The sequence below is a fragment of the Thunnus thynnus genome, chromosome 1, assembly GCF_963924715.1.
Source record: "Thunnus thynnus chromosome 1, fThuThy2.1, whole genome shotgun sequence".
NCBI lineage: Eukaryota > Metazoa > Chordata > Actinopteri > Scombriformes > Scombridae > Thunnus > Thunnus thynnus.
This window is the reverse complement of record NC_089517.1, coordinates 40,564,506-40,581,464: the sequence shown is the minus strand read 5'-3', so window position 1 is coordinate 40,581,464 and position 16,959 is coordinate 40,564,506. Positions and strand designations below refer to the sequence as shown.

Below are 16,959 nucleotides of genomic sequence, written 5' to 3'. Positions count from 1 at the left end.
GTGGAATGAAATGGAGAAGAATGGAACTGTTACTCTTGACATGGCTAATCCTGTCTAGCCAGGTTGTGCAGTGCTTCACAAACAGGCTCATGAACACTGGTCAGCTATACAGGAGGACTGAGCTTCTAGACCTCTAAACCAGTAATTAAGACTCTAAATGTGTGGTCTAGTGACAATACAGAGGAGCTGAGAGGATGCTTTCTTTGCATGGACTGGGACATTTGCTTCCAGGATGGAGATGTTGACAAAAAACCAATCACTGCCTATGTCTCTGTCTTTGTGGATTTAATCCAGAAACTGTTAGGAGATATCCAAATAATAAACCCTATATCACAAAAGGAAGTAAAGAATGTATTAATAGGAAGAAAATGGCCTACAGATCAGGAGACACTGCAGGACTGAAAGTTGCACAAAAAGACCTCAATCAGCAATTGAGGTGCAGAGTGCATAAAGTATAAGGAATGGGCAGAACAAGATTTGTTCAAATCTGACACAAAGAAACTGTGGGATGCAATTCTATCCAATATGGATTCCAAAAGGAAGCTCTTGTTTGCCTAAAATGAAACTGCAAGGGCAAATGAACGGAATCATTTATATATGCCATTTGACACTGATACTTTATCTAAAACTTCACAAAAAGTAACTTTTAATGTTTGTGATGACAGAATTTTTAAAACTATCCACACTAGCAAAGCAATGGGACCGGATGGCATGTCTGCTTTTCTTTTAAGACTATTTGCTTAGGAACTCAAACCAGCCTAGTATCAACTCTTTCAGTTCTCTATAGATACACACACAGTACCAGAGCTCTGGAGAAAAGCCATTATAACTCGAGGTCCCAAAAAGTCTTGTCCCCATGAAAATAATGATTACAGGCCAGCGGCTTTTACTTCCAATGTTATGAAATCATTACAGAGGATCATAACAGAGGAACTACATAGAAAGGTGGAGCCATCCCTAGTTTAGTACCAATCATCTTCCTATATAAGAAATTGCAGCATAAATGGCGCCACAATACTGCACCTTGTCTTGAAGCACTTAGAAAGTCCTATTGCATATGCCAGACTTCTTTTTTAGTGATTTCAGTTCTACTTTTAACAGTATTCATCCACATACCCTGCTTAAAAAAATAGTTCAGTTGGAGGTTAATCCTTTTTTGATTAAGTGGTATTACTCTTTTTTATCAAATAGGCCACAACAAGTGAAAATTAATACAACACTTTCTGATATACTAAGAAGCACAACAGGGCCCCCCAAGGATGTGTTAGCTCACCCTTCTTGTTTACTCTGTATGTATACAAATTATTGTGTCAGCTCCCAGCCTAATCAATTTGTAGTGAAATTCTCAGATGGCACTATTATCCTCAGTTTACTCACAAGTCATTCCAACATTGCCAGCTATAAAGCTGCAGTGGACAGGTTCGTGGACTGGTTTGATGAGCATGACTTGCACATTACTGTACATAAAACTGACAAAATTATGTTAGATCCCAGATCAATTGGCGACTGGAGCTCTGTTGCTGCACATGGTCATGACATTAGACAAGTCACTTCTTACAAATATTTAGGGGTCCATCATGAGCTTAGCTGTCACACACGTGGCAAGTGTGTGTGCGAGAATCCATCAGCACCTCCATTTCCTTCAGAGACTCAGAGATTTTCATGTCTGCAGGGATATTGTGTTAATTTTTTATAGATCTACTATAAAGTCCATCTTATGTTATGGTATTACCAGCTGGTATGGAAACCTGACAGTCAAATTTAAAGCTCAAATGTTAAGTCTGGTTAAAACGGCAGGGAAGATTATGGAACACCCACACCCCTCACTCCCCAGGACATCTTTGAGCAGTCCCCTATTCGGCAGGCCAACAGGATTTTATCTGACCCCTCTAATGTGTTGAACTCTGAGTGCATGCAAATGAACTCTGGGAGGTACAGGGCCTTGTTATAAACATTCATGTCATTTAAACTCTGTCAGTTAAACTTAATAATGGGCAACACTGGGAGGAGAGACAGAACAGCAGGGAGGCCCAAAGATAATAGCAGTTTCCACCAATCGTGTGCTTGTAAGCAAGTAAAGTGAGATGTGTTGTTGCTTGTAATTTATGTACTAAGATGTATATATTTGATGTTTTGATGATATAAGATGATATATTTTGATAAGTATGCCTTTGAATCTTTGTATGTTTGTGAATGGATTTGTTACTAATTTGCTTGGCTGTTTTATCTCAGGCTAATGTTTGCATGTGTCCCTATTTAATGTGTTTCTATTGTAATGTCTGGTTTGATGCAGCAGTTCCCTTAATGTTTTAATGACCAGTTGTTTTTTCCACATTCAGTTGGAAGTAGTTGTCAGCCCACCATTCTATGAAGTAAGAAATGAAGTGTTGATAGGCTGTAACTGAGTTATTGAGTAGTTCCAGTATGGCAGTATCATCAGAGTATGTGTAATATCTGGTGATGGGTGAAGGGTTAATATAGTCGTTTACGTTTATGTCCCTTCCTTTACAGGGTGTAAAGGAAGGAACTGAGGACATAGCCCTGATGATGGTACTGTGCCTAATCTTACAGCCTGTGGTTGATGCTTATTTGACCCTGTAGAGGTGCAGAGTTTTATTTCACAGGCTGTAGGGGCTTAACACCACATAATATGTATACCAAAATTCCTTAAACACTATACAAGGTCAAAAAACAAACAAACAGACAAACACACAAACAAGTGCATATATAAACAGACATATGTCATGAATATGTTCAGATTGTTTCCAATCAAAACTCTCCATTAGGAAAGTCATTTTTTGTTTACAATTTAAACCACCAATTGGATGTGGTGAAAAATTTCATATTTGTTAATTTACCTCTTTGCAAATGCAAAATGGAGAAAACAACCAAGCCATGTTAGACATCTAATCACAACACCAAACCATCTTAAAAGTAATGTGTAGAAGCATTTCAGATCCAACACCATAGATGGAGGAATCTTGAGTAAAGGTTTGTAAAGCTCAGTTGTGGTCTTACCTTACTGTAAGAAGAAGGCGGAGGAACCACTAATAAACACATCAATGTGATGACATAGTTTAGGATTAGGTTAAGTGGGTTGTGTTCGTTCTCAGTTCATTGGAACTTTACAAAGTGACAGTCATATTTTTCATAGAGAAGATGGATGAAGCTGACTAAACAAAATATCTGATATCACATTTCATACATGTACTATTTATTCATCTCAGGTAGGGTTGGCTACATACCTAGTGACCAGCACAGCAGTGTCCACTGGTGGGATGTCATCCCTTCCACCAGGAATGTGGTTGGTGCCAAGGTACCGCGGCCCCCCATACTCTTGATACAGCCAATGACAGAAGCTCTCCAAAGACCTTTCACCATGATGGCCCACCTTCAGCTTGTCCTGGAGAACAGATACAGAGCAGATTAGCTCCATCCTCTCCTGGTACTTTGTCACAATTGCTCCTTAATCTTTAAATTCACATTGTTCACATTAGTCACAGAACTATTCAAAGATTAAAAAATAAAAAGTGATCAATGAGATGTTAAAATGATCTATGTGTCCTATATGATTGTATCTGTTGCCATGTGCTAAAAACTTCTATATAAACAAGTGCTTTTTGAATATCTCAGTATGAAGCTTTATATCAGTTTCAACCAGAAGAAGTTTAGATTTTAGTTCCTGGTCCATTGTTCCTGCCCTCAAAGAAGTCTGTGCTCCAAATTTTACTCAGCCTTTGTTTGTGCTGTCCATGGCTATTATCTGAATTCCAGAATTTATTTGATAATGTAGGACATATACTGTATTATCAACAATTTTCCAGTGCCATCAGTAATACCAATATATGTACAGTATCAGTATAATGTTTTTATCATATATTTGATTATCTATGGCTAACCTATTGTTTTCTTTATATTTTAAGTTAAAATTTGATAACTTGAGTCTCCATAGGACAGAACATTTAAAAAAAAATAGGAACCTCTTTCTTGAGGGGCATGACCTTCCTCACACACACACACAAACACACACACACACACACACACACACAGAGGGAAGCCAGCATCTGCTGACAGTCAGGTTGTTAAGGTTGACAGGAAGTTAAAGAGGGGTCAAAGAAGGTGAAAGGTCAGGCTTACAGGGCGACTGTGAAGCAACACCAGCTTGGTGACACGAATATTGATCCTGAATCCCAAACTCTGGTGATGGAACATGTTGTAGACCTGCAAGAGAGGGAGCAACACTGTCAGTGCTGCACATTTCACCAGCAGGGGAGAGAAGGTGTAAAGGAAAGACAAATGAGCAAAGAGGAATCATGTGACTGTTTATGGTTCAGTTTTCAAATCACATCTGATGTACAAACCACAGACACAATTTTATTTTTGTTCAGTGTCAGTGTAAAACATATAAGCCTCTAATTCAGAGTTCTTGTTTCACACAAATGCCTCCCTCTGACTTTGGGCCTCTGTCTCAGGAAAGCTGGTAATCTGATGTGGTGAAGCAAGCCACAGTGTCTGCCACACACACCCACACCAAACCCCACTCACACACACACACACACACACACACACACACACACACACACACACACACACACACACACACACACACACACTGCATACAGTGTGACATACTGGGTTGTACATAACCATCAAAGCCAATTAAGCTTAAATGAGCATTTTTCAAAATGACTGTAAAATAAGAAAAATAGTTGTGTTTGACTGAAAAATAGTTGAGTAGATCATATCACTGCCCTGCAAAGCCACTCCTAACATACCAAATAATGGCCATACTGGTCTAACACTGGGAGACCACAGGAACAAATGTAGTGCTGAAATGAAGCATGCAAGAATGGAAAAAATGCTAATCATTCTCTGGTTCTGGTTTCTCCAATGTGAGGGCAGCTGTGGCTCAGGAGGTAGAGCGGGTTGTCCACTAATCGGAAAATTGGCGGTTCGATTCCCGACTCCTCCGGTCCACATGCCGATGTGTCCTTGGGCAAGACACTTAACCCCAAATTGCTCCTGATGGCTGTGCCATCAGTGCATGAATATGTGTGAATGGTTAGCTTTCTCTAATGGGCAGGTTGGGACCTTGCATGGTAACCCCTGTACCCATTCAGCGTATGAATGGGTGAATGTGATTCATAGTGTAAAAAGCACTTTGAGTGGTCGGAAGACTAGAAAGGCACTATTCAAGTACAGTCCATTTACCATTTGCTGCTTTGTACTGTTTTACATTATTACAAACAGAATTTGGGGTTTTGGACTCTTGATTAGAAAAAACAACATATTTGACAACACCAACCTGGGCTAGAGGTCTGCTCCTACTCCAAAAACATACATTTTCACAGAAAAAAACAACAAAAAGAAACAAGAAACCTGATGATTAGACACATTAAACTATGTGGTTGTCTTGAACAGACCCAAGTATAGAGAGAACAGTTCTGACTTTTACATTTTCATTCAAGAGGACCAAACAGCTGATGGTTTTATCGCCTTGTATACCTTCTCTTTCAACTTCTTCCTCAAACCTGCATTAACTGATGTTTTGTCCACTAGTTTTCAGCAGAACATAACACTGACATATCAACAGCTTTTAAGTTATGGTAAATGGTAAACGGACTGTACTTGTATAGCACCTTTCTAGTCTTCCAACCACTCAAAGCGCTTTTACACTACGAATCACATTCACCCATTCACACACTGCCATGCAAAGGTCCCAACGTGCCCATCAGAAGAAATCTAATCATTCACACACATTCTCACACTGATGGCACAGCCATCAGGAGCAATTAGGGGTTAAGTATCTTGCCCAAAGACACATCGACATGTGGACTGGGGGAGCTGGGAATCGAACCGCTGATCTTCTGATTAATGGACAATCCACTCCACTTTCTGAGCCACAGCTGCCCACAGTTATGTTGAACTTGTTAGCAAACAGTTGCTAACACTGGAGCCTTGCAGGGGACAGTCCTGTCTCTCTTCCTCTTCAACCTCTATACCATGGACTTCAACTGCCACACAGAGTCCTGCTATCTTCAGAAGTTATCTGATGACTCTGCTATAGTTGGATGTATCAGCAAGGGTGAGGAGGCTCAATATAGGGCTGTGGTGGGAAACTTTGTCACACGGTGTGAGCAGAACCATCTGCAGCTCAATGTGGCAAAGACAAAGGAGCTGGTTGTGGATCTGAGGTGGACCAAGGCACCGGTGACCCATGTTTCCATCCAGGGGGTCAGTGGGGACATTATGGAGAACTACAAGCACCTGGGAATGTACACTAACAATGAACTGGACTGGGCTAAGAACACTGAAGCCTTCTACAAGAAGGGCCAGAGCCATCTCTACATTCTGAGGAGGCTGAGGTCTTTCAAGATCTGCCAGACGATGATGAGGATGTTTTATGAGTCTGTGGTGGCCAGTGCTCCCCTGTTTGCTGTTGTGTGCTAGGGAAGCAGGTTTAGGGTAGTAGATGCCAACAGGCTCAACAAACTGATCTGCAAGGCCAGTGACATTGTGGGGGTGGAGCTAGACTGTCAGCAGTGTCAGAGAGGAGGATGCTGTCCAAGTTACATGTCATCTGGGACAATGTCTGGTCAAGCACTGAAGTGCATTTAGCGCAAGATTCTTTCCACAAAGTTGCACCATAAAGTGCCACAGGAAGTCATTCCTGCCTGTGGCCATCAAACTTTTCAACTCCTCCCTCAGAGTGTCAGACACTCCTGATGCCCTGATTCCACCGGGCACGCTGCATCATGCTCTGGCTGTGATGTGGTTTTGTTCCATCCTCCACACAGCCTCATACACCACTGGGAGTATTTCAGTAGGGGATCATTTTGCTCCAGCAGTGCCAGAGAGAAGAGATTCACCCCTCTACCTGAAGAGGAAGCCAGGGACCAGGGCAATCATGGAACTAGTGGTGTCATAAACTCTTGTGATTTTCCAATTGCAATATGAACCTCACGTCATCCATGATGACAAATATCCTCTGACCAGTTGACTTCTGGCCTGGTTATGCTTATTGTGTGGAAGCTGCGAAGCATATATATATATTTATTTAAATCAATGCTGATTCAGACTAACACCAAATTTGAGAATCTTGTACATATAATGACAGTGCACTATTATGTAAAATTTGATACAATTATACCAACAGGGGGCGCTACTGTAATATTATAGCATGATATTTCTACAGTTCTGTTGTCTTCAGTGAAATGAAACTTGGTGCACAAGTCTTCCATGTCAGTGTGCACGACATAGTGAAACATGGCGCCAATAGCCCCACCTTGTGGCCATTAGTGAAACACCACCATACAACTTATTAAGTTCTATATCTCTTAAATTCAATATTCCATGGTGGCCAAATTCAGCAAAATTGTACAGACAGGGATGCTGAATAAGTGTGTGGTATTTGATACAATTTCACCTGTAGGTGGCGGTGCAAAATATTGAATAACTGCTGAAGCAGAAATTTGCAGCAACAGTAGCAATAACAGCAGTGGCAGCAGCTGGCAGTGGCGACAGCCAGCAGTGGCGGCAGTGGCAGTGGCTGCGTCTGGAGGTTTGCAGCTCCCCCACGCAATTTCTCTAGAAATTGCAGAATTTTCTAGTTTATACTATTCTTGCATTTTAACACATTTACAGATCCCATTTATCAGCATAAGTTTTACACTGTTGTCATATATTGTAGAATGATGTACATTATTATTATTATTTTATTATTATTTATTTTATTATTATTATTTATCAATGAAGCCAGATGAAGCCAATCAGTTAACTAGACTCCAAGCATGCCTTAAGGACATAAAGACCTGGATGACCTGCAATTTTCTGCTACTAACCTCAGATAAAACTGAAGTTATTGTGTTTGGCTAATCTAGATGGCATTACCCTGGCCTCCAGCACCACCATAAGGAATCTGGGAGTTCTTCTTGATCAGGATATGTCCTTTAACTCCCACATAAAACAAATTTCAAACACTGCCTTTTTTCACTTATGTAATATTGCAAAAATCTGGCACATCCTGTCTCAACAAGATGCAGAAAAAATAGTCCATGCATTTGTTACTTCTAGGCTAGATTATTGCAACTCATTATTATCAGGCTGCCCTAACAAGTTTCCAAAGACTCTCTAGCTGGTCCAGAATGCAGCTGCACGTGTACTGACTAAAACTAGAAAAAGAGATCACATTTCCCCCATCTTAGCTTCGCTGCATTCGCTTCCAGTAAAATCAAGAATTGAATTTAAAATCCCTCTCCTCATATACGAAGCCCTTAATGGTCAGGCACCATTATATCTTAAAGAGCTCATAATACCGTATTATCCCACTAGAACACTGCGCTCCCAGTATGCAGCTTACTGGTGAGTCCTACAGTCTTTAAAAGTAGAATGGGAGGCAGAGCCTTCAGCTATCAGGCTCCTCTCTTGTGGAACCATCCTCCAGATTCGGTCCAGGAGGGCAGACACCCTCTCTACGTTTAAGAGTAGGCTTAAAACTTTCCTTTTTGATAAAGCTTATAGTTAGGGCCGACCAAGCTCGCCTTGGACCAGCCCTTAGTTATGCTGCTATGGGCCTAAGACTGCCGGGGGACTTCCAATGATGCACTGAGCTCCTCTCTCCTCCTTTCCATCTGTATGTGTTCTTTTACCATTAATGCATGTTACTAACTTGACTTCTTCCTCGGAGTTCTATGTGCTTTCTCATCCGCAGGAAACCCCATGAACCATGCTCACGTGTTGACGTCCTTCTGCTGTCCTTCACCAGCTGTTCCTGCTGTTGTTGCTGTTTGTTGCTACAACAACAGCAGGCACTAATGTGCATTCATACACTCAGTTGTTCTGGAACTCTGTTAAAGGCAGTATTATTTTTGTTGCGGTAAAATGTTTAAGGTACAGTAAATACACATATAACACAGCTATCAGTTATCTATCTCTGAAATGTCTGCCTCCACCCTAATACAATAGGGCTGATTGGACTTTGACTTTTGGTGCTCACACTAGGAGAAATGAGGAGCTCATGGATTCCCAACCTTTGTTGTTCCATGGAAGATAGCGTTTCTAGACGGGGGTCTATCATAAGACTGTTCACTAATCATGTAAGTTTTGATTCAGGCATGATCTCTTTCTATACATTCAGCCAACCTGGTCCAAAATGCCTTGATACAGAGAGAGGGTGAGACAGCAAGCATCAGAGAGAGACCTTCTCTAGCTGAGCCATCGACTTCTTGCTGATCCGCCCCATACATGAAAGGCATGGAAATAATTTACTGATCCAGCTCTGAGATGTGTTTTCATTTACTGGACCCAATTGCTCAAATTGTGACAAAACAAGGAGAAAGTCACTTTTCCCAACATTGATACTTTACTAATAAACTTTTTAAAAACATTGCATCCCTTTATAATATATTATATAAAATTATATAAGTAGGCATTAGCATAGGAACAAAAAAACTCATTTAAAAAAAGAAAAAAGTTTAGATTTACATGGTCCACACAAAGCACACCAGCAGCAACTATCTAATATCTACAAAAGCCTCTGATATTTAACTTAAGTGAGTGAGCTAGTCTGTCGATCGAATGCTTTACAGGGTATTGATTCTATACACAAAATATAAACAGTTAGGGGGTGAGTCAGAAACATGATTTCAGAGACTATATTTGTGTTTGGCATTCTTACCATGTTCATGACAGTCAGCAGGAACCTCTGGGCTGCCTCAGCACCGTGGTACTGCACCATGTCAGAATCTGCCACCACCACTGTCTCCACAGTGTATACTTCATGCAGGCGAATGGCGCTCCTCTTCCGATGACTCTCCTCACCCACTTTTGACCTCTTCTCCTTCTTCTTCCCTGCCACAAAGGGCAGGCAGACAGGAAGACCAAGATTAGAAACACTACACCGGAGGTGAGAAGTAACACAGCTATTCACATTGTTGTGACTCAGTAGATTTTTCACATACTAGTGTGCATGTATGGGCGTAGATTTGGGTATGGATGGTGGGGACATGTCAAGGTGTTGCTGAATTATCCCTGCCAATATTTTTACCAATCTCAAACATCTTGCCATTTTAACTCCACATAGGGTTAATGATAAAATCTCTGTGGGGTTGCCAGATTTAGGTGTTGTTAGCTAATTTATGATTGTTGTTCAGAAATGTAATTTAAACTGGAGTGCAGGACTTTTGTCTCCTCCTTCTGGCAGTGAGAGTAAAGGGGGGCACTCAGCTGTGATTGCCTTACAAAGGCATGCAGCACGTTCTCATGCGCACCCTGAATGACAGACACACAGAGAGAGGCTGGTAAAAACGGATATGTTGTGACAGTCGACCAACTCAAAACAAGAGGGCTTCACGCTGATCAGCGTTCAGGCCCTAATTAAAGCTGCAACCAATGATGAACAGGCCCTTGCACCTCTGCGCAAGTTGGAAGGGCTTCTATAGTAGGCATATAGTTGTCTTCAGACCCGGGCCGTTTTCAGACAGTGCAAGAACAAGATAAACATCACTTCCATTGTCCACAATTTTGTATGCAATTTTCACCAGAACTGACGCGCATGCCAATTTTCGTGAGTTTTGGGATATGCGCATTTGAGTTATTCATGATCAAAATGTCGTAATAATAATAATAATTAAAGCTGCAAGCAGCGATGATCGGGCCCTCGCGCCCTTGCGTATGTCGTGTCGGGCGCAGTCGAAGTGCTTCAGTCACGGGCATGTAGATGTCTTCAGACCCGGGCTGTTTTCAGATAATGAAAGAAGAGGGTGAACATCACTTCCTTTGTTTGCTGTTTTGCCTGCTGCTGGGGCTGCTTCATTGAAATTTCGTAGGGGGCGCTATTCAGCCAGTTTGCATCACTGATGGAATATTGTCATGTACACGTGTTTAGGCCAGGAGAAGTTTGCACATGTACTCCTTGAAAAAAAAGTAAGGATTGAACACTGCTGTCAGATGTGTAGAAACACTTAGTAACTGGAGTGTGGCGCAGTCCAAGGGCTTCTGTCACCATCATATAGATGTCTTCAGACCTGGGCTGACAGAATGTCACTCTTCTTGTGAAATATCCTCATTACATATATCATTTTTTTGTAGGAAATTTCGTCACGAATCCATTGATACAGGTTTCAAAGTGGTCAGACTTATAGTTTAGACATCAGAACCATTTGTTCGACACAAAATCCATGCCCAGAGATTGCATTCCCATTGGTTTACATTGTAAGGTGGGATGTGACACTACAACTTTCAGGGCTTATTATATCTAAACTGTTCGAGTTATTACAAAGTTTTTAATAACTTTTGTTCAGCACAGTGTGTTAAGTCATGTATTATGGTTTGAAGCTGAAGTGAAGTGGAGAAATACTTTACTCGCACACTGTGTGACTATAAATTATGCACGCTGGGCCGCGGCGCAGTCGAGGGGTTTCTGTCACGAGCATGTAGATGTCTTCAGACCCAGGCTGTTTTCAGACATCACTTCCTTTGTCCACTATCTTACCTGCTGCTGGGGCTGCTTTGCTGCAATTTTGTGGGGGGTGCTATTCAACCAGTTTGATTGCACTTCTATGTGGCGTACATTTAAATTGTTACGTGTAACTTTAGTTTTTCACTGTTATCTAACATTGCATGAAGGAGTCAAATATCATTTCCTTAGTCCACTATATCGTGTTAGAAAACACCCATTAAGTGAACATCATGTCGCTGTATATCAACTGTAGAGCACACCTTGAAAATTTCATGTGAATCAGATGATGTTTGTCATATAAGGCTGAGTTGCTCACACCTGTGTCATCAAAACTGTGCAAGTTTTGAGCCCGGTCACTTGAATTTTAATTAGTAAATTGAAAAGTCTTGATGAGTTTGTGTGTAAAACAAATTCATTTCCTACACTTAATCGTCTATTTTTAGAAAAGTAAACACTTTAACCCACATGATCTGGTCAAAGTTTGATTGAAATGTGTACTGTCACTGGGCTCTACAGTGTGAGTATTTCACTCGCATTTGCCCCTAAAAACAGATATGTGTGAAGTGGAGAAATAATTTACTTGCACACTGTGCGACTACAAATTACAACCATAACACTATATGAAACATTAGAGGGATTTAAAGTTGAAACAATGGATACAGAAAGTGGTGACGCTAATAAGGCTAGCGGAGCGTAAGCTGCAGCATGACCGGAAAGAAACACAACCAGTTAGCCTCCGCTCAGCTCTCAGCTAGCCCCGGCTCTCTGTTTGGATGCAACCGGACCACCAAGCCCCGGTTAGTTATTCAGGTTAAAGTGGGAAAAACCAGCAGGTCTGTCGGCCAGCTGAGTGACGTGAAACCTGCGGGAGAAACACCGGGACCATCATGGAGAAACAGTCCATAGAGGAGCTGCTGTGTTCAGCTGCACAGATAGGAAATCCCGCGGCTGACAGGATGTACCACTCTGTTTGGAAAAATATTTTACTCTTCTCTTTTTGGTTTATAACAGCAGTTGGCAATGTTGGGACGGGCAGTGGTGCATTTGGTTATTATCACAGATAATTATGAATTATGAAATCGAGATATTGTTAACCTTAATCAATAATTCGGGCACCAACTGTTGGATCTGTGAGGAACACAGTTGATTATTTGCTATATCAATTACCAATGATAATTAACTGATTATAACATTTAATAGAATTATTACTATGAACTAACAAATACGAAGCACCACCTGGAAACTGGGACTAATAACCGAACAAGGTAATCTCATAAATGGGAGTTCACCTAGAATGTTAATATCTGAGAGATAAACATTCAAGGGTGAACAAAGAAGGGTTGAATTCGAGCTCTGACTCCTTCAATCAGCCACTTTTCACAATATGTTACCAATAATGACAAAAGAACTTCTCTTTAAAGATATAACAGTGTTTATTAAACTTAGCAAAATTAACAAAGTTAACAAATGCTTCATTCAATAAATAGCTATTCTAAAATCTAATTCTACCAAACAAAACACAAACAGCTTTGCACAGGGTTGGACACTTGCAGGTTGGACACTTTTATCCGATGTTATCTGACCATCAGATGTGCAAAACGATGTCGGTGCGTGTATCTGTGCGCGCGTGAGTGTGGTGTTAGTCGCAAGAGAGGGAGGAGGGAAAGCGATCGTGAGAGGGAGAGAAGCGGTTCTTTTTCCACAGAGAGCGCACGTACGGACGGCAGTCTGTAACGCACGTTGTCTGGTTTGTGATTGACAAATCAGTTTACTTTCTCACTCACGGCGGCACAAACACAGCAGTAGTCCCGAGCGGGACAAACACAAAATAGTCTAGCGTGGTGAACACAACTAACAGGCAGCAAACTTAAAATACTCCTCAGACTAAAGCAGAGAAAAATGGACTCGGCGGTCCGTCAACTCATACAACAAGAACAATAGCAATAAAGCTAAAAAGCTAAATGCTAAACAACAGCAACTGATGCTGAAAAGAACACACAACTGCTCTACCCCTGCCCAGACTTATACCTCTTACTTGGTCGCTTCACAAAGCGAGCAGGGTGTGTGTGTAGTCCGTCTTAATGTCCAACTTTGTCCTTGGCTAAAAATAGATGTGTGCGAAGTGGAAAAAAAATACTTGTACACTGCGCGACTACTAATTGCAACCATAAAAGTATATGAATTCTAGAGGGATTGAAAGTTGAAACGACGGATACAGGAAGTGGTGACGCTTGTTAGGGCAGTGGTGCGTTAACTGCAGCATGACCGAAAGAAGCAAAACCAGTTAGCCTCTGCTAGCCTCTCAGCTAATCCCGGCTCTCTGTTTAGATCCAAACGGAGCACCGAGTCCCGATTTGTTATTAAGGTTAAAGCGGAGAGAATCAGCGGGTCTGTGGGCCAGCTGAATGAAGTGAAACCTGCAGAAAAAACACCGTGACCATCACGGTAAAACAGTCCGTAGAGAACTACTGTGTTCAGCTGCACAGATAGGAAATCCCTCGGCTGACAGGATGTACCACTCTGTGAGGAAAAATATTTTACCCTCCCCTTTTTGGTTTATAACAACGGTTGGCAACCAGCATATTAGGTGCATTACTGCCACCCTATTCCTGAGTTTTTCCCTCATATAAGCTATAGTCTTTCTTGATCATTAGTACAATATATGATTACATGTGTAATAGTCTCCTCAGTCAAGTGGGAAAAAATATGTGCATATATGAACAACAGCAATTGGAGAAGATGACAGTCAAAAAGTAATCATGTTAAATAATCATGATATCAATATTGAACAAAAATGATCGTGATTATAATTTTTGCCATAATCAAGGAACCCTTAAAAACAGCTAATTGTGATTTACATACACACACAAACACACAAACACAGTTTAAATATGTATGTGATAAATTGTAAATATGTATGTAATGAATTGTTTTCTTTACGAAACTGTTACTTGAACATTTTTCAGTGTGCTCCTAAAGTTATATGTATGCTCCTAATTTCTTTCATTTAGGAGCACATGTACTCCTTGAAAAGACGTAAGGATTGAACACTGCTGTCAGATGTGTAGAAGCACTAAGTAAGTGGAGTGTGGCCAGTCCAAGGGCTTCTGTCACAGGCAGTAGATGTTTACTTTACCCATCCCCCCCTCCCATTCTCTCTCTCTCCCTCACACCTGCAGAGAAGGATATTAGTGTACTCTTCTTGTGAAATATCCTCATAAATCCCATAACTTTGGCCAAATCCTACATAAAAATCACATTTTTTTGTAGGAATTTTCGTCGCGGATCCATTGATACAGGTATGAAAGTGGTCAGACTTATAATTTAGACGCCAGATGCCCCAGTTTGGCACAAAGTCCATGCCCAGAGATTGCCTCCCCATTGGTTAACATTGTAAGGTGTAATGTCGCACTCCAAATTTCAGGGCTTACTAAATCTAAACCGTTCAAGTTATTACAAAGTTTTTAATAACTTTTGCTCAACAGTGTGATAAGTCATGTATTAAAGTTTGAAGCCGATACCAGTAACGCCCTAGGAGGAGATAGCGTTTATTCAAGGTCCAAAATTGGCAAAAAATGGTATTTTGAAATTGAGATTGCGGACTTCCTGTTGGATTTAGGTCAGGGGTGTCAGCATATGATTTGTAGGTCTTGATGAGACGAATAATTAAATTTAGGTTCGATCTCTCTATGACATTCCTACGGGCCGTGGCGACCGTTTTAGATACATAGGTGGCGCTCTCGAGCACATTTTGGCACTTTGGGGGTTAATTTTTACATTTTATCAAATGTTTCACCAGACCTGATGTGCGTGCCAAATTTGGTGAGTTTTTGAGCATGTTTAGGGGGTCAAATTTAGAGTTAAAGTGGCGTAATAATAAAGAATAATAATAAGAAAGAAAGAAACACACGAAAAACAATAGGGTCTTTGCCCTTTGGGGGCATAGCTTAGGGCCCTAATTAAAGCTGCAAGCAGCGTTGAACGGGCCTTCGTGCCCTTGCGCACATCGGGCCGCGGCGCAGTCAGCTAAGCTTCTGGGAACCAAGAAAACGTTTGGAGATGATCAGTGTGAGAGTCTTTTGACACACAATACTAACCAGTGTCTCTCTGTGAGCCCACCCCTTTGTTCACAGACAATTAAGAATTATGAAATCAAAATATTGTTAACCTTAATCAATAATTCAGGCACCAACTGTAGGATCTGTGAGGAACACAGTTGATTATTTGCTATAATTATCAATTATCAAAAATAATTAATTATAACAACTAATAGAATTATTAATATGAACTAACAAATACGAAGCACCACCTGGAAACCGGGACCAATAACCGAACAAGGTAATCTCATAAATGGGAGTTCACCTAGAATGTTAATATCTGAGAGATAAATATTCAAGGGTGAACAAAGAAGGGTTGAATTCGAGCTCTGACTCCTTCAATCAGCCACTTTTCATAATATGTTACACAATAATGACAAAAGAACTTCTCTTTAAAGATATAACAGTGTTTATTCAACTTAGCAAAATTAACAAAGTTAACAAATCCTTCATTCAATAAATAGCTATTCAATCTAATTCTACCAAACAAAACACAAACAGCTTTGCACAGGGTTGGACACTTGCAGGAGAATGCATGTATGTGTGTGTGTGTGTGTTTGTATGTATGTGGGTGTGTGTGTGTGCGCATGCGCGAGACAAGATGGTGACGGGGCCTGACGTGATGACGTCGTCGGTCTGCGACGTGAACGTGACTGTGGGAGTAAGTCATGTCATGTGAGACCCAAATGGCAGAAGTACGGCGGTGTCTTCGCTAGACAAAAACAAGATTGCGCCGCCTGGTGGTCGGCGTCTTGCTCTCATCCAATTCCGTGAAAAACACACGTGTCTGATGGCGGATAAGGAAACAACGCAAAGCTTTGTCCGATGTTATCTGACCATCAGATGTGCAAAACGATGTCGGTGCGTGTATCTGTGCGCGCGTGAGTGTGGTGTTAGTCGCAAGAGAGGGAGGAGTGAAAGCGATTGTGAGAGGTAGAGAAGCGGCTCTTTTGTCCACAGAGAGCGCACGTACGGACGGCACTCTGTAACGCACTTTGTCTGGTTTCTGATCGACAAATCAATTTACTTTCTCACTCACGGTAGCACAAACACAGCAGTAGTCCCGAGCGGGACAAACACAAAATAGTCTAGCGTGGTGAACACAACTCACAGGCAGCAAACTTAAAATACTCCTCAGACTAAAGCAGAGAAAAATGGACTTGGCGGTCCGTCAACTCACACAACAAGAACAATAGCAATAAAGCTAAAAAGCTAAATGCTAAACAACAGCAACTGATGCTGAAAAGAACACACAACTAACACTGCCTATGCCCAGACTTATGCCTCTTACTTGGTCGCTTCAGAAAGCGAGCAGGGTGTGTGTGTGTGTAGTCCGTCTTAATGTCCAACTTTGTTCTTGGCTCGGAGGCAGATGGTGCCGTTGTCGCACGGTCGGCGAAAATC

At 41.3% G+C, this 16,959-nt stretch overlaps 1 protein-coding gene across 6 annotated transcripts in view; it reads right to left on the bottom strand.

Annotated features, from left to right (window-relative positions):
• The window catches only part of adamts17 (ADAM metallopeptidase with thrombospondin type 1 motif, 17), a 417,430-nt gene that overhangs the window by 329,797 nt on the left and 70,674 nt on the right, over window positions 1-16,959 (bottom strand). For all 6 annotated transcript variants that reach the window (XM_067598186.1, XM_067598185.1, XM_067598187.1 and 3 more), the window contains exons 4-6: window positions 9,677-9,849; window positions 4,138-4,221; window positions 3,246-3,403 (exon numbers count right to left, since the gene is read on the bottom strand). In XM_067598186.1, coding sequence (XP_067454287.1) covers window positions 3,246-3,403; window positions 4,138-4,221; window positions 9,677-9,849 — 415 coding nt within the window. The remainder of the gene's footprint in view (window positions 1-3,245; window positions 3,404-4,137; window positions 4,222-9,676; window positions 9,850-16,959) is intronic.